Below are 22,676 nucleotides of genomic sequence, written 5' to 3'. Positions count from 1 at the left end.
CATTTAATTCACCAGTCTAACACTGCAAAAACCAGAGGAATGTGGAGGATTGCAGAGGACTTGCATAAACTCAAATAGCCCCGATCGTAGCCACTCTGCCAGACATACTGTGTTTGCTAGAGCAAGTTAATACTACTTAAGGACATGGTACGCAGCAACTAATCTGACAAATGTAGTCTTTTCTTTCCCCATTAGGAAAAAAGATCAAACCGGTTTGCATACCCATAGACAACAGGATACACGTACAGTTTTGCCCCAGAGCCATTTGGTCATCCCGCAGAACATTGGTCCACTTTATCAATGATATGTTAATAGAACCAAATGAACAAGAGGTTAGAATGTTGAAAGCCTTGGTAAGACATGATGCTCTAGGGAGTGGGAAATAAATCTTGGGGAGAATTCAGGGACTATGTGATGTCAGTAAGTTTTTAGGCGTTCAGTGGTCTGGGTAATGCCAGGACACTGTCTCCTAAGTAAAGAACAAATTATTCCATCTTGCACTTCTCAAAATGGAGAAGTACAATGTCTGATTGGTTTCTTCCGGTTCTGGGCAGCACAGTCCACACCTGAGGATAATGCTCTGATCCAAGGCCAAGAGATCAGAGAGGCTGCCTGAACAAGTGGCTCCTCTATCAAAGGCCCAGAGGTAAGAAGAGTTAGAGGTAAAGATGAACTCGAATGTCAGAAGAAAAGGAGGACTGTACACAGTGGGGAAATGGAGGAGTATGTCTGGCATGCAGATGATACACACAAGTGTCTCTTGGTATTCCCTAGTCCAGTTTTGATAGTAAATGAATGAGTGTAGCAACCACAAGCTTAGGAAGGGCATGACCTTTGCAGACCTCCAGTGATGAGGGCCTGAGTCACAGTACTGGGTAACCCACGAAGAGCAGACGTGCAAGCCAAGGGGAGGCTGTATCTAGAATGGACGGCACAGGAGGGAGAAAATGATTCAGTTGTGGCCCAAAGGCCAACTACAGCAACAAGGGCCATAGTCTGCCCCACTATCGTCCTTCCTCCTGCCCACTGGGACCCTGAAGAGGCTGCTCCCCAAAGCATATGAAGAAGTGAATCTGAGCAAAATAAAAGGTGAGCTGTGGTCCAAGCTGTGCTGCACCACCCAGACTCACCCTGAGGAATAAGGGACTTACTTCCCTAGATGCTAGGAGTGACCAAGACACAGCTGTTACCTTTAGTCATTTCAGGGACCGTCTCAGCTGAAGAGGGCTGCCTTGTGCAAGGTCATGTCCCTTCCCAGGGCAGCCTGTATCCACTGACTGACCATCACCGGTGTTGTGTTCCCTCACCTCCAAGTGGGACAGTTCTGATGGGACATCTCTTCTGCAGAGCTCCCCATCATTGGCTGAGGCGTCCCTTAAGAGTACATCACAGATTGACTTCAGCCTCTGCCCACTCCCGCTTCCTTCCTTCCCTGCTACAGTGTGATCCCACAGCACTCCCATTGACCTGCTGCAGCTCAGGAGGCTTTCCGGGAAGCCCAACCTGTAAGAAATAGCAATGTTTATGCCTATAGTTCAGAGTTGTCATTCTCTATTAAATGAGACGATACATATCAAGTCATCTGTGCAATGCCTGATATACAGTAGGCATTTAATACATACTCGTGAGAGATGGGATCTTGAAGAACAAGACAGATAAGCTTATATAAACCCCAGGATTATATGTATCTTCTATATGCCAGGTGGTGACAGACATACAGTTCCTGAGACACAGAACATAGGAAGCACATATTTTTAAAAAATCTTTTTTTGATATTTATTTTTGAGAAAGAGAGAGACAGAGAGATGGAGACACAAAATCTGAAACCAGCTCCAGGCTCTGAGCTGTCAGCACAGAGCCCAACACAGAGTTTGAATTCACGAGCCTCAAGATCATGACCTGAGCCGAAGTCAGGCGCTTAACCCACAGAACCACCCATGCGCCCCAGGAAGCATGTATATTAAATTTATTCTCAGATCTGCTGGAAAATAGTAGCCAACACAAAATTCAGTACCACAATCCCATTATTTACTATATTGATTGTAGCCCTATTTTGTACTGATCATAAAGATAAAAATTTCAGAATTCTAACTGCATTTAAAAAAAAAAAAAAAGGAATACTAAATACATCTTAAAATTCTGGTATGTTAATTTTTATTATAAAACACCAGCAGGGGGCGCCTGGGTGGCTCAGTTGGTTAAGCGGCTGACTTCACCTCAGAGCATGATCTCACAGATCCTGGAGTGAGTTCCAGCCCCACGTCGGGCTCTGTGCTGACAGCTCAGAGCCTGGAGCCTGCTTCAGGTTCTGTGTCTCCCTCTCTCTCTGCCCCTCCCCTGCTCACACTCTCTTTCACTCTCTCAAAAATAAACATTAAAAAAAAATTAAACAAAACAACAAAAAACACTGGAGTTCACTAATTACCAAGAAAAGCCTTAAGGTTCCTCACAAAATTTTGGGAGATTTTATATATTCAAACAGACAAGAATGTAAAGTACTTTAATAACAAATGAAATCCCTTTTCAACTCTTTGTATTTATTAAATCACAGAATCTATCATATTTTAAATTATATTCATGGCAAAGGATTACATGAAAACAAGATAATTGGATTCCTTTCATGAGCACATGAAAGTTTAATTAGAAAATTAAGCTTTTTGCAAAATTCAATCATACTCAAATATTAAGCACATACATTTTAAAGTTTCCTATGTGATGTACCCACTTAGCATCAGCTAAATTTTCTAATATAAGAGATGATATATGTGCTAATATTTGAATCAACGGCCCAACTTAGCACAATCTCATGTTCGAAGTTCAAGAATACAGTAGAAATGGACAAATATGTAAAGAAGAACCAAGTACAGATAAATGAACTGATCTTATGTGGGTAAGATGGACAGAAAGACATGTGCTGTGCTCAATGATACAAAAATTGAAATGTGTTAACTCCTTGAAAGATTAATGCAATCTAGTAATAAAAACATACACAGCAGTAACTACCAAGTAGAAGATAAGAGAAGGTGATGTAAATATTTAGAAAATCTGGAAAAAGCATAGCTTTCTTCCAGCTGCAGTAAGTCAGGAAAGAATTTATGCAGACAGCACCTGACTGCACTTTCAAGAATGGGTAGGCTTGGGCCATGGGAATCAGATAACAAACAACATTCTTACACAGAAGAAACAAGTGGTGCAGGGCTATCAAGAGCAACAAGTTCACGTATGGATCAGGCAAATTAAACTATTTGCAGCTCATTTTTGAAATCCCATAGAGTATAGCAATTTACCCACTACCTTTATTTTTTTACTGTAAACGTTACATTTTTCTCAGCTTTAGCAAGACTCCATACCTGGTTCACAAGGATCAACACATGAACAAATAGACTGTAATGGTGTAAAATGTACTAATTAAAACATGCTTATTAATCACATACTTACAGGGCTCATTCATGGCAATTTATGCAAAAATTAAAGCTAGTCATTAGATTTATGTCGTTTGACACATAGAAAATGTGAAACAAATAATAAACTCATTAACTTGTGATACACACACACAAATCCTCCTAGTATAGGATTTTAAAATAACCTTTAGGGATATTAAACTATGGTCAGTAATCAAATAAGCCCTCTACCATAGTTAATTTACCAGATCATTCAAATAATCAAAAAAAAATCAGGATAAAGGGGAAAGCAATTTTTGGCTATGGAAGTATGAGAAGATCAGAGACGGTCATCCTGAAAAACGAGTATAAAAATGAACAAAACGAAATCATTTCATGGTGCTGGATATTCAGTTAAGACAAACAACAAACTGAGAGGCAACTCAACAGGAACTAGAACGCCAGGCAAGATCATCAGGCATCATTAGCTTTGAAGCCACAGGCCATTCCTATCCCACACCCACCTCCATATCTCCTAATACCACCACATTGTGGGGACAGGATTTCAACATATGAATTTTAGGGGGACACATTCAGTCCCAAACGGAAACAATGCTAAAACATTAAAACATTTTTAAAAAAAGAGCCGAGATATCAGGCCAGGCATATTCCAGATTTCACAAATGAAGACCAGACAAGCTAATAAAAAAAGAAAAAAATAACCTGAGGGGAGACAAGTCAGAATTCAGAGCTGCTAAAACACATTATAAAAAATGTCCAATTTGGGGGGCACCTGGGTGGCTCAGTCAGTTAAGCATCGGACTCTTGGTTTCAGCTCAGGTCATGATCTCATGGTTCATGTATTCAAGCCCTGGTCAGACTCCACACTGACAATGCAGAGCCTGCTTGGGATTCTCTTTCTCTCCCTCTCTCTCTCTTTGCCCCTCCCCTGCTCGCTCTGTCTCTCTCAAACTTAAAAAACAAAAAACAAAAAAAACAAAAAACACACCAAACTTTTAAAAACTGTCCAATTTTCAATAAAAACTTGTGAGACAAAGGATCAAGTTACCTTTAACGAGAAAAATGCTGATTATAGAAACGGACTTTCAGTTGGCTATGTTAAATTTAGCAGATAAAGAGTGTGAAGCTATTTAAATACGTTCAAAAAGTTTAATATCCAGAGAAATTAAAATTTTACACTAAATACCTGTGTAACACAAAAGGCAGTAAAGGAAGAACAAAAGAACAAAAACCTGAGACATAGAAAACAAATACAATATTGAAGATGGAAATCCAAAACTGTTATTAATTAAATGTGAATAGACCGAACACTAAATCAAAAGGCAGAAATTGCCAGACTGGATAAAAACACACAACTGAACAGGTGGCCAACAGACACATAAAAAGATGCTCAATCACTCATCATCAGGGAAATGCAAATCAAAACCACAATGAGATAATCACCTCATACCTGTCAGATTGGCTAAAATAAAAAAGACAAGAAACAAGAGTTGACAAAGATGTGGAAAAAAGGAACCTCCATGCACTGTTGGTGGAAATGTAAATTGGTATAGCCACTGTGGAAAAACACTATGGAGATTTCTCAAAAAATTAAAAATGGCAATACCATATGATCCAATAATTCCACTATTGGGTATTTACCCAGGGAAAATGAAAACACTAACTTGAAAAGATGCACCCTTGTGTTTACTGCAGCATTATTTACAACAGTCAAGACATGGAAGCAGCCTAAGTGCCCATCAATAGAAGAATGAATAAGGAAGATGTAACACACACACACACACACACACACACACACACACACACACACAGTACACAGCCATAAAAAGGATGTGATCATGCCATGCGAGACAACATCGTTGGAGCTGGAGGGTATTATGCTAAGTGAAATAAATCAGACTGAGAAAGACAAATACTCATAAATGGAGTCTTAAAAAATGAATGAACAAAAATCAGCATCAGAATTATAAACACAGAGAACTGATGGCTGCCAGAGGGGAGGCGGGAAGGGGGTGGGTAAAATGGGTGAAAGGGAGAGGGAGATACAGGCCTCCAGTTATGGAATGAGTAAGTCATTGAAATAAAAAGCAGAGGATAAGGAATATGGTCAATGATATTGTAATAGTGATGTAATGGGACAGATGGTGGCTACACTTGCAGTGAACAGAGCAAAATATACAATAAGCCTGTCGAATCGCTAAGTTGTACACCTGAAACTAATGTAACAGTGTGCCTACTAAAGAAAAACTCACATAGTTGTATGCTGTCTACAAGAAACATTATATTCAAAGATACAGAGAAGTAGAAACTGAAAGGAGTGGAAAAGATATACAATGCAACCAGTAACCATGAGATAGCTAGAATAGCTGTATTAACATAAAACAAAATAAACTTTAGGACAGGAAATACTACTGAAGGCAAAGGCATTTTGTAATGATAAAGTCAATATGTGAGGAAGATACGTGCCATATATTCCATATAACCCCATTTTGGATATGGACCTAACAGAGTTCCAAGTCATGAAGCAAAAACTGACAGAACTATAGCTAGACTTCAATACCACACTCTCAATACTTGATAAACACACAAAATCAGTTAAGGGTAAAAATTTGAACAACTAACTAACCCAATGGACATTTATTGAATACTCCACCCCCAAAACAAGAGTATACATTCTTTTCAAGCACTGAAGGAACATTCTCCAGGACAGATGTTGTCTCACAGATTAATTCCTGATACATTTTAAAAGAATGTTATATTCTTCAATAAATAATTCAAAGTATGTTATATGATTATAAGAGAAATTAAATTAGAAATCAGTGATGGGGAGAAATCTGGAAAATTACAAATATGTGGCAGACATAGTTCTAAATCTATGGGCAAAGAAGAAATCACAAAAAAATTATAAAGTATCTTAAAATAAATGAAAACAAAAACACAACATGTTAAAATGTATTGTATCAGCTAAAATGAAAATTTATAGCTTTAAGTGCCTGTACTAGAAAAGAACAAAGTGGGACACCTCAGTGGCTCAGTCGGTTGAGCATCTGACTTCGGCTCAGGTCACGATCTCACAGCTCATGGGTTCGAGCCCCGCGTCAGGCTCTGTGCTGACAGCTCAGAACCTGGAGCCTGCTTCAGATTCTGTGTCTCCCTTTCTCTCTACCCACCTCTGCTCATGCTCTGCCTCATTCTCTCAAAAATAAATATTTAAAAAAATTTTTTTAAAAAAAGATCAACAAAATTGACAAATCTTTAGCCAAATTAACCAGTGGAAAAATACACAAATTAGCAAACAAATGAAATAAGGGCTATCATTACCAATCCAACAGATATGAAAACAATGGGAGAATATTAACAACTTTATGCCAGCTAATTAGACAATTTAGGTGAAATGGAAAAATACCCAGAAAGACAAAATAACGAAAACGGATTCAGTAAGAAAAAGAAAATTGGAACAGATCCACATAAAGTAATTAAGTTGTTTCAAAAATTTAAAATCTTCCCACACAGAAAGTCCAAGCACAGATGGCTTACCTGGTGAATTCTATCAAATATTTAAAGAAGTAGTAAAGCCAATCCTTCACAACCTATTTCAGAAAACAGGAGAAAAGAACATGTTCCATTTCCCTTCTATAAGGCCAGTATTACCCTGCTACCAAAGCCAAAAAAACACATTTCAAGAAAACAGTACTATAGAGCAGGATCTGTCATTAATACAGACCCAAAAAAATCCTGAAAGTATTAGCAAACAGAATCCAGTAACACACAAGAACAATTATTGTCCAATATGAAGATTTACACAGGAATGTTTAATATCCCCAAATCAATTAATGTAATATGCCACAATAATAGACTAATGGAAAAGTCACATGATCACCTCAAAAGACAGAGGAATAGCATTTGACATATATTCATGATAAAAAACTTTCAAGAACCAGGAATAGAGTAACACTTCCTCAACCTAATAAATAGCTAGGAAAAATTTACAAACACCATACTTACTGGTAAAAGACTAGATGCTATTCCCCTAGGATCAAAAAACAAGGATTTCTGCTCTCAACATATTTATTCAATAGTATACTAGGATCTAGCAAAGTAAAGGGTAGAGGTTGTGGTGGGGGAAAGTATCCAGCTGGAAAGGAAGAAGTACATTTGTCTTTATTTGCAGATAAGATCCAGTGTAGACAATGCTTTGGAATTTATAAAAAATCTACTAGAATAAATGAGCTCAGCAAGTACACAGGACACAGATCAACAACAAAAAATCAACTTGTCTTTCTATATAGTTGCAACAAGGAATCAGAAAAGGAAATTAAAAGAAAAATTCCATTGAAAATAGCATCAAAAAGAATATAATGCCTAGAAAACAATTTAACAGGAGAGTAAGATCTGTACATTGAAAATTTCAAAACACTGCCAAGAGAAATTAAGGATCTAAATAAAGGGATAGGCATTTCACATTCATGGATTTAAAGACTCAATATTGTTAAAGTGGCCATTCTTCCCAAATGGGCCTAAGATTCTAGACAAGACAACCTCAAATTTCCAACAGGTGTTTTTGTAGAACATGATCCTAAAATTTATATGGAAAAACAAACTTTTGACTGAAAATAGCCAAAATAATGTAAGTCACTGTTGGAAAACTCAGACTACCAAATATCAAAATTTAATTATAAACCTACTGCAATAAAGGTGGTGTAGTACTGATGTAATGAAAGACATAGATCAAAGAAACAGAATACAAAGTCTAGAAATAAACCTCACATTTATGATCAATTCATTTCCACAAGGGTGCCAAGGCAACACAATAGGAAGAGAGTCCTGTCAGTAAACAGTTAAAAGATTAAAGAATGTGGCATAGCCATAAAATGGTGTGTTCTTCTGCCATAAAAAGGAAGAAATTACTGATACATGAATGCTACAGCATTGATAAACTTCAGTAATATCATGCTAAATTAAAGAAGTCAGACACAAAGCTTGTATGATTTCATCTATAAGAAATTTCTAGAAAAGAAATTTCTAGAAAAGACCAACATCCTAGAGATAGAAAGCCAATCGGCGGTGGCCTGAGGCATGGGAGAGCAGCAGGGAATGAACACAAACAGGCATGAGGAAACTTTCTGAGCTGATGGAAATGTTCTAAAACTGGACTGTGGGGATGGCTGGACAACTGTGTAAAGGTACCAAGGATCACTGAAATGCGCGCTTACAGTAGGTGAGTTTCATGCAACATAAAATTATACCTCAATGAAGCTTTTTTTTTTGTTTTTTTTTGTTTTTTTTAAAAAGGAACAATCAGGAGTTCCCCATCCCAAAGGACACGAGTGGGGACAGAAGGAGTCCCTGTCAGGAGGCCAGAGTGGAAGTAACCTGACCTCACTTTTCATTCTAAGAGCTTGTGACCTTGTGACCCAAAGTGCTGGTTTACGTATTTGTTGTGGCTTTTCTCAGTTGCTATTCAGAGCCATAAAAAACACAGGCGACTGCCCCTCCAAATATTCCACTTGCAAACACTGAACATGGAATGTTCTCACCTTTCGTCCTGTAAAGGCAGCTCGATGAAGCGGCGTGTCTCCCATGTCATTCAATACATTCACTTCTGCACCAGCCTGAACAAACATGAAAATGTTAGACATCTTCCACATGTCAAGAAATATTAAATATTTCTTTTTCAAAGATTTTTTAAGTAATCTCTACACCCAACGTGGACAAACTTATAAACTTGACATCAAGAGTTGCATGCTGAGCCAGCCAGTAGCCCCAAAAATATATTAAATACTTCAAAATTAAAATAATTGTTAATATTGATTGGTTGTCACCACTAAAATTCAATTTAATTCACAGTAAAACAATAAAGCTTCCTGAAAGGTAAAAGTCTACATGATAGGTAGAAGAGTAAAAAGTTTACTTTTCTTTAAAAATCTATAGACTTTCACTCTACTTTAGAAACCCAAATATTAAAAAAGAACTGTCTGAATGAAACACGACATTTTGGGGGCACCTGGGTGGCTCAGTGGGTTAGGCATCTGTCTCTTGATTTCGGCTCATGTCGTGATCTCACATTTATGAGATCGAGCCCCTTGTCAGGCTCCGTGCATGGAGCCAGCTTGGGATCCTCTCTCTCCCTCTCTCTCTTCCCCTCTCCTGCTCATGCGTGCATGCTCTCTCAAAATAAATAAATATTAAAGAAAATACCACATTTTCTCCACCAATTTAGTAAGTTCTCAGGAAGAAAAAGATACCACTGTTTAAATGTACAGTTTACTAATTAAATTTGAAGACACAATTTCAGAAATACCAATATGTGAAAAAAATCAGAATTGAAAATTGTGAGGTCTTAAATCATATGGTGCTCATTAAGAGATTCTGACATTTTTTAATCATTTAAGCTGTGCTTTGGTTATTTTTTAACTGTTACATTAAAAAACAATAATAGTGTCTTCAAATTCATGCAACCATTTTTGCAATTTTAAAAAGTCAGTAACAAAAATCAAATGACTAAGAAAACAGAAGTTTAATCATCAGGCTAACCTAATTCATGTACTTAGCAAAGAACAATTAAATGTGTTAGTGATGAGCTATTGTTTTAAATAAGCCACTATGGTTAGTTGGCTTTTCTAAGACTTTCATAATTTCTGTAACAGCAATATTTATTTTATTCATTTAAAAATTAGAGCCATAGGGGCACCTGGTGGCTAAGTTGGTTAAGTGTCCGACTCTCAATTTCAGCTCAGGTCATGATCTCAGATTGTGGGATGGAGCCGTGCATCAGGCTCTGCAGTGAGCACGAAGCCTGCTTAGGATTCTCTCTCCCCCTCTTCCTCTGCTCCTCCCCCACTTGTGCATGTGCTCACTCTCAAAAAAAAAAAAAAAAAATTAGAGCCATATACATACCTTTAACAGATCCTGGACCACTTGTCTATGTCCAAAATAGCATGCCAGATGAAGAGGTGTCCACCCCAAATTAGACTTACTTCTTCCTAAAAGTGGAAAAATATAAGGCATTTTTAGATGTTATTTAGGTAATTTTATACTAAAATTTCTCTTTACCAAGGTACTTCCATACATTGGCCAATCTCCCCTTCATATTGCACTGCTGATAAATGAGAGACAAGAGACAGGACATAGTCAGAAGCATAACAAGTGTAATAGATTAGAACCCACAAGCCCCAGATTCTGGTGCCACCTTCCTAACTCACTAACTCAATGTCCTCATTCTTAAAAGGGTGGGGAGAGACACGATGGGGGTGACATTCAAAGTAGATAATCTGTAGTTGGCTCCAAGGTTCTGAGTCTCTAACCATCTTACCATCATTTAACAAAGATGTGGTTCTCTTGGCACAGCATTTCATGAAAAGCACCTCTCTTTGAAAACCTGTGCCATGTCAGGAGGGTGAATGGAAATATGGAATTGATAAAGAATCTTTTCTGTAGCATTTGGAAAATTGTTAGCTCTGCAGATAGTGACATAAAATGGAGTCCTGACTCCAGATAAAATCTCAAGTAATGAGGATATGGGTTACCAGAGTGGTAGAGTTCTACTAGATAACAAGAACCAAAATTAAGAGCAATTAAATGTCGGATCCCTGCTGAGGAGAGGTACAGAAGAAGGGAGTGCGACAAAAACAATACAATTCAATTCAGGAAGAAAAGGCGGGGGGCACTGTAGCTGAGAGCAGCAATAGCTCCAAAAGGTTACCAAAATTTCCACTCAGGCTTAAGGGAATATAGCCTATCAAATTCCAAAGCCCAGCACTCGGGAGGGTCTAACCAAAGCCCAGGAGTATGCTGTCGCCTGTGGGGCACTCCTCTGGAGGGGCTGAAGGTTTAATGGCTGCCCTTGCTTCCTGGATTTCAGGTTTTGAGCCAATAGAAACCCCAGGCACCAGCCTCAGTGTACCCGGAACAAGCCTCGGACAGCTCCCTGAGGGACTGCTGCCACCAACAGTGTCCTGTGTTTGTGTGCCACTTACCCAAACTCCTACGATGATGTCCCCTAAAACGTGTACCCTCTGGAACCTGTAATTTCGGTCAATGAATCCTACAGCCATGGACTGTTTTGTGGAATGTTTACCTTCTGTCCTTAAGTGAAACCTGATGTCCTTTTCCTGATGACAAGGACTCTCCTTTACCCCTCAGGTGGAGTCTCCCCTCCCCCAATTCCCACACACTCACTGGTCCTCCCACGACAGAAGCCAACGCTGTCTGTAGTCAAGGACTCCACTCATGTTACAACTCCTCTTGTGAGACTTCTACCATTAAGCCTGAAAACCTTCTCTGCTGTCATCTACCAGCCTCCCACTGGCTCGCCCCTCACCAAGTAACTCTGGGGGACAGTCTTTCTCCCCATGCAAACCCTGCCACTGCCCTAGGGGTGTCTACTAGTTGTTCAGTATGCTGGCTCCTCTGTTTCTCAGCTCCCTCATTTCCCCTACAAACTTTGCCTCTGCTTGATGTTAACCCCCAGGGTAAGGGTCAGAGCCTGGGTATCATTGTCATTTCTGAGCTAATCAACTCCCACTTTCCAGCTTATTCCCACAGGTGTACTCCCAGACTTATTCAGCTGAATCAGCCCTTCATCCTGTGATCACTTCTCATGTATGTAAACACCTCCATCTTTACTTCCTTTAACAAATCCAGCATTTTGATCCCTTACTTTAACTTCTTTGCCAGTCCCCTCAATAATCCTGTCGCAGTAGCCTACAAAAACCCCAAAGCCTGATCAGTACACTGGCTTGATTTTCCTAGAATCACACCAGGTTGCTAAACAGTGGGAGAACAAAACTAACAGAACCCTGTAGATTCCCAGCACCTTAAACTCCGGATCTCCTACTTCCGTGAGCCTCTAGACACTGCCTGGAAATCCTTTTTAGAATACCCTCTTCGAGGGGCTCTCCTACAGTCCACAGCAGCGACTTCAAGTCATGACTCTTCTCAAGCCTCTTCCCCAAATACCTCCCCTTAGCAAAGGGCCTCCGTCTCTTAGCTTCACAATGAGGGGTAAAGTTTTCATGGAATTCCCTGGGCTTCCTGGAGCCAAATGTACCACCGTACCCCCATCTACAGGCGTTCTTCCATCCTTCCCTCCGTAGGCCTAGACTAACCCAGACCTTGTTCCCTGGACTCCACCCCTTTCTGCTTCTGAGGCACTTTTCTCCTTTATCTTCCGCCTCTCCCTCCTCACTTATGAGTAAGGAGGAAGTAAACACTTGGGTCTCTTCTTACAATCAAGAGCAACAAAAGCCCTCTGATGGCATCCTCCCTACCAGCTACCGTGCTCCTCTTCCTTCCCTGCTCTGCCTTCACTTACTTTTTCCACCCCATTTACTCCTGTCAGCCCCCACTACCCTTGGCAGACTAGGGTCATCTCCCACCTTGTCATTCAAATGGTCCTCCAGTTTTGATCCACAAATGCTATCACCAAGTGACAGGGAAACTTTTTAGCTATCACAACACTGGGTCACTGCATATAGCATCGGATAGTATGGCCCACAGGCCTTCCCGGCTGCCACAGCCCTGCACTCTGTAGGGTTTCTCGTTGCCCTGACACTTCTTTAAGGATCCTTTGGAAGCTCCACTGTCCAATTAGTCCTTCATTATTGGTATCTCCAATAATGGCATCTCCTGGCCCTCTTCCATTGCTTTCATTTTTTCTGTGGTACGGACTTCAAAATCCATATTCCATCTCTTTACGAGACACCTCCATTTGGATGATGCAAAATACTTTGTGCTCAAAAGGCATAAAACTGAGGGGTGCCTGGGTGGCTCAGTCGGTTAAGCATCCAACTTTAGCTCAGTCGTGATCTCGCACTTCATTGGTTCAAACCCCACGTCGGGCTCTATGCTGACAGCTTGGAGCCTAGAGCCTGCTTCGGATTCTACGTCCCTTTCCCTCTGCCCCTCTCCCACTCATGCTCTGTGTGTCTTTCTCAAAAATAAACATTTAAAGAAATTAAAAAAAAAAAAAGCACAAAGCTGAACTTACCCTGTTATATGTACACAGTTGACCCTTGACACCACTGGCTTTGAACTGTGTGGGTCCACGCACATATGGAGTTTAGTTGACGAAACACTTTAAATGTATTTTCCTCATGATTTTAACATTTTTTATCCAGCTTACTTTTTTATAAAAATATAGCACATCATACACACAACATATGTGTAAACCGAGTTACCAGCAGGGCTTCTTCCTGGTCAACAGCAGGCTATTAGCAGTTAAGATGGAAGGGGGGTGGAAGTCAAAAGTTCTACATGGATTTTTTTTTTTTTTTTTTTTTTTTTTTTTTTTTTTACTGTGCAGGGGGTCGGTGCCCTTTCACCCTGCATTCTTCAAGAGTCGACTTTACACAATCACTAAAACTATCTCTACCCCTTCCCACGTGTGTTTTCACAATGAATTGCCATTATTCACCTTGTTTCTCAGGTCATAAACAAGCAACACTCTTGCCCCCTTTCTCCTTTTCACACCCACATTCAGGGTGCCCTACCGATTCCATCCCCTAAATGTTAATTATATCTGTGTGTTGCCATTCACATTGCTTTCACCCCCAGCGAACCCCTAACGGCTAACATGAACTGAACTGGTCTCCTCACATCTGAGGTTTCCAAGAAATCAGAATTTCCAAAATCCTACATGATTCTTAAAATACTTCATTCTTTATTAGTAAAAAGTAGTAAAGAGTAGTAGTAAAGTTAGCAGTAAAGAGTATCTTTTTTTTTTTTTAATGTTTTTAATCTTCATTTTTGAGAGAGAGAGAGAGACAGACACAGACTGCAAGCAGGGGAGGAAAAGAGAGAGGGAGACACAGAATCCGAAGCAGGCTCCAGAACCAACGCGGGGCTCGAACCCACGAACCGTGAGATCATGACCTGAGCTGATGTCGGAGGTTTAACCGACTGAGCCATCTAGGTGTCCCAAGAGTATCTTTTTACTACTTACCACGGATATCCAAAAAATTTTGTTCAACAAATAAGAAATGTCAAATTGAGGAGTATTTACAAAGGACTGTACCCTACATAGAATATTGAAACACTGGGAAACACCAGCAGATACTATGGTAACATTCACATAACTTCACATTCAGAATTTCCAGCAAAGCAACAGGACACCACTACAGAATCACGTGTAGACATGGACAACACATGTTTTTATTTCGAAAGACCCTGTTTTGACCTCATTTTGCACTTAACTGATTACGTTCTTCTCATCAGCTTATCTTGTAACTCAGGCAGAAGACCCAGCAGGCAAAACATCCTGGAATGGGTACCAAAACCAGCCCCTCGAGCAAGGGGGACTGCCCAGACATGCCCATGCAATGCAGGACTGATCCCAAGACAATCCCACCTGACCTTTATTCTTTACTGCCCACCGGCACGCACCCACCACCCTTTGTTCCACGTTTTCCTCATTCAAACCTAGAAGTATTTTCAGCACTTTGGAGATAGCCTTTGGGACACTAGCCTGTCTCCTGGTGTTGGCCTCCTGGAAACAAATCCCTTTCTTGTTTTACCACCACTCGTCTCCCTCTTTGGATTTTGTCAGAAGTGAGCGCCTGAACCCCCCCGAACCACGGGCTCTGGCACCCTCGGGCCTCAGTTACAACTTTGCTTCCAGAACTTATTTCTTAGAACACTGTTAGAGTAGGCAGTTAGCTAGGTTCTAACAGGATACCTGTAGGCCAGCTGAGAGAAGTCATGGGCAGCTATCAGGAAAGTCAGAGGCCTGTTCTGGCAGCACTCCACAAGACGCTGGGTCAAACCACACAGAACCAAGGAGGCAGGAGCCCTGACCAGAAACCTAAGACCAAATACGGAAGAAAAGGCGCAAAACTCTGCTTATTAGAATCCTCGCCTGAGTACTGAATGTTCCACCTCCTAGTTAACAACTGTCAATGACAGATAGAAACCCAGCCCCCAGGGCAGGCACCTCCCTCCCGGCCCTCCCACCCTCTAGCTCACCACTCTCACATCTCCAGACTATCTTTTTTGCTTTAATAAACTTTCCCGCTTCTGTAGCTCATCTGCTGTGTTACATATCTGTCCTTGAATTCCGTGACACCTTTTGGGATGGGCTGTGTTGAGATCCCAGAGCCAGGGGCTCCCCAGTTCACCCAGCAATAACACCACTCAGAATTTACATAAAGTATACTGTGCATATAAACATTAATTTTTGCAAGAAAGTCTCACCATTAGCAATAGACAGGACTGTAAACACACAACAGCTATAAGGAAAACAGATTAGATCCTTTGTCCCCCATCCTAGAAATATTGGCCTTAACCTTCAGCTGCAGGCCATTGTTTCCTTCTGTCACTTTCAACTTGACACCGGTAATTCCTTCCAACCAATAACATCTCTATGTTGATTGTTAAGCTTTAATTCTTAAAGAATTATAGTACATTTTACCACTTTCTCAATGTCTCAGGGTTTGGAAAAACAAATCAGATAGCAAAGAAATCCTAGAAATGCCTGGTGCAAGGCTATCCCCACGGGGAAACACTACTCACATCGAGTCCCCTGGCCCCCATTCACTTCTACTGGTGAACTGCACATCACCTGGTAGGTCATCTTCTACATAAATCCTTTAAACTGCCCTTAAGACAAAGTCTGACTGACAGGAATAATGATGAAATTTTGAAGAAGCATTCACATCTATTTCACAGTTTTACATTTCCCATTAGATGACTTTCCACCAAGTAGCCTGGATATATAGGTAAGGATGGAAAGGGTAGATAAAGGGTCATTAGGATTATCAAATGCCAGGAATGTTTCTGGCATTCAAAATAGAATCCCAAGATAAAGATTAAGAACTAGTCTTTGCTGAAGGACCAGGAGGATTTTTACAATTCCTTTAGCATACCGAAAACAACTATTTTCTGACAACTCAGATCATAGTTTTCTCTCCACTGCAAATATAATAATCCTTCCCCAACATGGGTGAAGACATAAGGTTTGTTGCTCTAGGACAGAAGAATGTGACCCAGCAGAATAAAATATGCATCGGGGACAGAGGACTGTGAGAAAGGCACAAATGAAGAGACATGGTGCTCCTGTTCATGAGCCCAGAAAGCGAGATAAATCAAGGATACACCAAGAACAGGCAAGTGGCATCTGAGATGACATAGAAAGATATCCTAGCAACCACCTATCCCAGCACCCAGCTGCAAGGTGGCCACAAAGTAACAGTCACGGAGCACCACTTGTATGACACACAGAGAGACACGAGTTTGAGTTTGTCCCAAGGGTCAGCTACAAATGCTTCAGGAGCACTGGGAAGACAAGGGTCACTGAGGAATCAAAGGCTATAGACACACACAACAAGGCTCATCTTTATTTTTAAACACCAGCTTGGGGGAGACAGGGCAAAGAGAGTTGAGAGGTTCTGGAAGACCAATCATTTATCAAAAAGCTACAAGATCGAGAAACCAAAAGATTAATATTTATTTAGTCCTCCATACTCCAAGAAGGAGAAGGTGCTTGTTGAAATATCAGAGCCATTTTAGAAGATAAATTTTCTCTGCACACCTGAGCATAACACATACAACCTTGCCACAGGTGCATTAGGATTTGGCTGCTATTTACCTTCCCTCACCCTTCCTGCCTGCAGGCCCTTGCCACCTGGACTGCCTCTCACCTCAGGACCTTGGCACATGTTGTATCTTCTCCCTTGAACACTTTTCTTCTCTATTTTCACCTGGTTAAGTTCTACACACTCTTTATAGATCACCTTAGAATCATTTCCTCTAAGAAGCTAATCCTTCTAGGTCCAGTTACAGGTCTCTCCTATGGGATCCCATGACACCCTGGGGTTCCATATTCTGGTACATATTTTGAAGTGTAGTCTATTAATCCTCTACACTAGTCTCAATGAGGCCAGGGATCCTGCCTAACACCACCTGCAAGGTACTTCACAGGACTCTGGGCATACACTGAACACTCAAACTGGTTGATTTAACCATAACACCCTATCACAGCGTGCATCTTGTAGGCTCAGGGTCACTCTTGTAGCTGATAAAATTGTCAGAGACCCTAAAGCTTAAGACTAGATCTCAATGTCTCTGACTTAGAACTACGAGGTACTACTAGGTAAAACTACTCTTTTACCTACTCTTATGAAGACTCTTTCTAGAAAAAGATCTGGGAATTTATTTCTAGCAAGACCAAAAAGATTAGTGCTAAATAAATGACAGAGTTGTGCATACTCAAGAAAAAGCTAAAAAAACTCACTCAAAGCTTACCTTTGCAATTAATGTCAGCAATTACTTGATTTCTTTCCATGGTTTCTAATAACTGTCGAACTTCTTTAGCATTGCCATTTCTGGCATGATGGAGAAGCTCCTGTTCTGCTTCAGTATTCATTTCTAGATTTAAAAATAATAATATTACTATTGAGTGATAGAATTACCTTTCGTATACTATCTGCTAATACAAAAAAAAAAAAATCACTTTACAAGTAATAAGAACGATGTAAGAATTAAGTGAATCAGTTGCAGGGCCAGAACTTGACCTTCAGACTCCTTATCCTTTTTATTATTATTGAAAAGTGCACTAAACATTTGGGCAAGTTTCTTAATCTCTCAAAGCCTCAGTTTCCTTATCTGCAAAATAACCAACCTCATGAGCTGTTATATCATATTTGACAGAATGCTCTTAAAGGTATGAAATATTTTGCAAATGGTTAACGCAAACATTATATAACTAGATATAAAATTAAAATGTGGTCATTACAATAAAAATATCATAAGGCTGAAACATTAACACATTTAAAACTTGTGCAAAACATCCTGAATAGGAAAAAAATCAAATTACAGATAAAAATCCTGGAGTGACCATACTTACAATTCCTTTGTTTCCTCTTTCATATTTTACTAAGCTTCAAAATATAGAGCACTACAACCAAATTTAAGCCATTTGTCAAAATAAGTAGCAATTCACAAAATATAAATTTCTTACTAAGAAATGCAAATAAAACAATTTTTTGCCTACAAGATTAAATAAAAAAGATTATACACCTGAAACTAATGCAACATTGCATGTCAACTATAATTCAATTAAAAAAAAAAAAAAGATGAAACATGCCTAATACTGTCATGGACAGGATATAAGCACCACTTGTCAATATCAAGTAAATTTCAAAATACACATACACTTGGGGGAAGATTCTACTAAAATGATTAGAGTATGGAAACACCAGCAATCTGTCTGTCTCCCCACCTAGATAACAACTGTACTGGCAGAATCTGCGTGATGTAACGGTTTTGGAACTCTAGGATCTTCTGAAGGCTTACAACCACCAGGGAAAGCTTGGAAGGGAACTGTGGTTAATTTATGTCAATTTAAGCTCTTAGCAAGGCAGCAGCTACCCATCTCCACCCCGAAATTCCCCCAGTGCATGCATTCCTGGAATGGCTTACAGGAACCAGGGTGAACAAATATCCCCGTACTCCAAATATTGGAGAGCTGAGCTCTGATCACTGCTGCTTCTGATCAGAGATGCAGACAAGGAAGCAAGCAGACACACTTGTTGCATGCACCATCTCTCACTGCTTTAAGCCCCTCCAGCAGACTGAACTTCCAGGAGATTTAAAGGACCAGCATTCATTTTTGTCCCCACCCCCCCCCACCCTGCACCCGCCTTCATTTCTCCATTCTTCCCCCCACTCCCCCCACCCCCACATAAGAGCCAGACACTAAGCACTAGGGCACTGAAAAACAACAGCATTTATGGAGAAAATTAAAACATGACTGCTCACGACCACCAAAAGAGGACCTGAGAAGACCTTAAGTTTACAGCTAAGGCTGACCTCAGCACAGCCTACAATAATCCAAGAAAAGTAACAACATATTAGAAAACTCGAGGAAGGAGGAGAATTTGCTATCTATAGTACGTTAGATTCAAATGTCCAGTTTTCAATAATTAAAAAAGTTACAGGACATACAAAGAAACAGAAAAGTAGAGCCCAAAGGGAAAAACAAATCAATAGAAACGGTCCCTGAAGATCTGATGGCAAATATACTAGATAAAGGCATCAAAAAGATATTCAAAGACCTAAAGGAAGAGATGGTGGAAGACAAAATGCATAAATGAAATGAAAATATGAATAAAGACCAAAAAAAACCTAAAAAGAAAGACGAAATTCTTGAACTGAAAAGTACAATAACAAAAAATTCACTTGAGAGATTCAAAAGCTGATTTGTATAGGCAGAACACTAAGAAAACTTGAAAGATAGGACACAGAAATTACTGAGTCTGGGGAACAGAAAGAAAAAAGACTGAAAACCAAACATAGCTTAAGAGACCTGTAGGACACCAACAGATCAACATGCATCATGAAAGTCTTAGAAGTGAGAGAACGAGGGTTGAGCAATTGGAGAAATAATAGCTGAATACTTCCCAAATTTGAGGAAAAAAACATGAATATAAACATCCAAGAAGGTCAATGAACTCTAAGGGGAACTCAAAGAGATATGCTACACAATCCAACTTTCAAAACAGAAAATCTCAATAGCAGGAAAGAAGCTAAATCATCACATACAAGGGATCCAGGGTAGGAAGACTGGTAGATTTCCCATCAGAAACTTTGGAGGACAGAGAGCAGTATGCAAATATATTCGAAGTGCTGAAAGAAAAACTATCCTGTATCTGGCAAAACTGCCTTTCAAAAGTAAGAGAGAAATTAAGACATCCCAGAAAAATAAAAGCCGAGGCAGTTCATTACCACTAGACCTGCCTTTCAAGAAATGCTCAACAGAGTCTTACAAGGTAAAATAAAAGCACCCTAGACAGTAACTCAAAGCTATGTGGAGAAATAAACATCTTGATAAAGGCAAACACATGCACAATTACAAAAGCTAGTGTTATTTTAGCAATGGTTTATAGGGGCGCCTGGGTGGTGCAGTCGGTTAAGCGTCCGACTTCAGCCAAGTCACGATCTCACGGTCCGGGAGTTCGAGCACACGTCAGGCTCTGGGCTGATGGCTCAGAGCCTGGAGCCTGTTTCCGATTCTGTGTCTCCCTCTCTCTCTGCCCCTCCCCCGTTCATGCTGTCTCTCTCTGTCCCAAAAATAAATAAACGTTGAAGAAAAATTTTTTTAAATAAAAAAAAAATGGTTTATAGCTGTACTTCTTGTTTTCTACATGATTTAAGAGTAACGCATTTAAAGAAAAAAATATTGGATTAAAAATATAATTTTGTCTTCTAACTCCAAATCTTATTTTCTACATAATTTAAGGGACTAACACATTTAAAAGAATTATTTTTGTTTTGGGTACAGAGTGTACAAAGATGTAATTCTGTGACATCAGTAGCCAAAAGGGGTGGGAACAGAGCATAAAGGAGCAAGGTGTGTGTGTGTGTGTTATTTAAGTTAAACTAGTATAAACTCAAATTAGTGTTATAACTTTAGGATGATAAATGTAATCTCCATGGTAACCCTAATCCCCCCAAAATAACTACAGAATCTACAGAAAGGAGAATACTTTAAATATTTCAGTATTTAAAAAAATGAAATTTCAAGGAATTCTAAATAGCCAAAACAATCTTCAAAAAGGAGGCAATGCTAGAGGACTTACGCTTCTGGATTTCAAAACTTATAACAAAGCTAACGTCAAACACTGTGGTACTAGCATAAAGACGGACATACAGAACAATGGAATAGAACAGGGAAGCCAAATAAACCCTTGTGTATATGGTCAATGATTCTTTACAAGACTGACGACATGATTCAACAGTCTTGTCAACAAATGGTGCTGGTAAAACTGAAAATCCACATGGAAAAGAACAAAGTTGAACTTTTACCTAACATCATATTTAAAAACTAATTCAAACTGGATCAAAGATCTAAATGCAAAACATAAAACAATGAAAGTCTTAGAAGAAAACACAGGGCAAATGCTTCATGACATTGGTTTTGGCAATGATTTCTTGGATAGAACAAAGGCATGAGTAACAAAAGAAAAAATAGACAAAGTGGACATTATAAGAATTTTTAAATTCTGTGCATCAAAAGCCACTAGCAGAGTTAAAACACAAACCACAAGATCAGAGAAAATATTTGCAAATCATATCTGATAAGGGATTAATAACCAAAATACACAGAGAACTCCTAAAACTCAAACAAAACCCAGTTCAAAAACAAAGTACTTGAATAGACATTTCTACAAATATACACATGGCCAATAAGGACATGAAAAGTTGTTTCCCATTACTGATCATTAGGAAAAGGCAAATCAAAACTACAATGAGCTACCATCTCACACCCAATAAGACGACTACTATGGGGAAAAAAAAACCCAAACAAACAGAAAACAAGTGCTGTCAAGGATGTGGAGAAATTAGAATCCTGTGCACTGTTGGCAGGAATGTAAAATGGTACAGCCACTGTGTAAAACAGATTAGCAATTCCTCAAAAAATTAAAACGAGAACTACCCTATAATCTGGCAATTCCACTTCTGGGTATACACCCAAAAGAACTGAAAGTGGGGGTCTCAAAGAGGTATTTGTACATCTGTGTTCAGAGCTGCATTACTCATAATAGCTAAAACATGGAAGCTATACAAGTGTCCACCAGGAGATGAACAGTTAAGCAAAATGTGGTATATAGGTACAATGGAGTATTTTTCAATCTTTAAAAAGAAAGACGTTTTTGCAATATGCTACATGAATGAACCATGAGGACATTATGCTAAGGGAAATAAGCCAGTCACAGAAAGACAAATACTGTATGATTCCACTTTTATGAAGTACTTTGAGCACAGTAGTCAAAAGAGAAAGAAAACGGAATGGTAGTGGCCAAGGGCTTGGGGGAGAGGAGAATGGGGATTTATTGGGTACAGAGTTTCAGTTTTATAAGAAAAGTTCTCACGATGGATGATGGTGATGGTAGCACATATTATTTATGTATTTAATACCACAAACATTTTTAAGATGGTAAATTATATCTTATGCATATTTTACAATTTAAAAAATATTTTAAAAAATACACATACACCATTTCCTTTCCCAGGGCAATTCTACTTCTAGGAATCTATGCTATAGAAATACAGAAGATTATTTCATAAGCACATTCATAAGGATTGCTTTATTTACAGTAGTGAAAAAGGTATTAAGAAGTCCATGTCCATCAATAGGCAACTGGTTAAATAAATCCCCTAAGGCTAAAAGAAATGCTCTACAGACTAGAGGATGGAAGACCGTCGGAGGACGGTTTCAAAAAGTAGCAGCCTATGTACAGTGAACAGCATGACTTCCAGCTCTTTCTTAATCAGCATTCC

At 39.5% G+C, this 22,676-nt stretch overlaps 1 protein-coding gene and 1 long non-coding RNA gene across 2 annotated transcripts in view; one reads left to right on the top strand and one right to left on the bottom strand.

Annotated features, from left to right (window-relative positions):
* LOC115527973 overlaps positions 1–11,458 on the top strand; it is an 87,084-nt gene extending 75,626 nt beyond the window's left edge. Inside the window, exon 3 of the long non-coding RNA XR_003973122.1 lies at positions 11,263–11,458. This is a non-coding gene — a long non-coding RNA (uncharacterized LOC115527973). The remainder of the gene's footprint in view (positions 1–11,262) is intronic.
* The window catches only part of OSBPL1A (oxysterol binding protein like 1A), a 245,650-nt gene that overhangs the window by 208,593 nt on the left and 14,381 nt on the right, over positions 1–22,676 (bottom strand). Inside the window, 3 exon segments of the mRNA XM_030335766.2 lie at positions 8,939–9,013; positions 10,299–10,384; positions 17,640–17,762. Of these exon segments, the coding sequence (XP_030191626.1) occupies positions 8,939–9,013; positions 10,299–10,384; positions 17,640–17,760 (282 nt within the window). The 5' untranslated portion in view covers positions 17,761–17,762.

Source organism: Lynx canadensis, chromosome D3 (assembly GCF_007474595.2).
Source record: "Lynx canadensis isolate LIC74 chromosome D3, mLynCan4.pri.v2, whole genome shotgun sequence".
Lineage (NCBI taxonomy): Eukaryota > Metazoa > Chordata > Mammalia > Carnivora > Felidae > Lynx > Lynx canadensis.
Note: the sequence above shows the minus strand (reverse complement) of the source record. Positions and strands in the feature narration are given on the sequence as shown.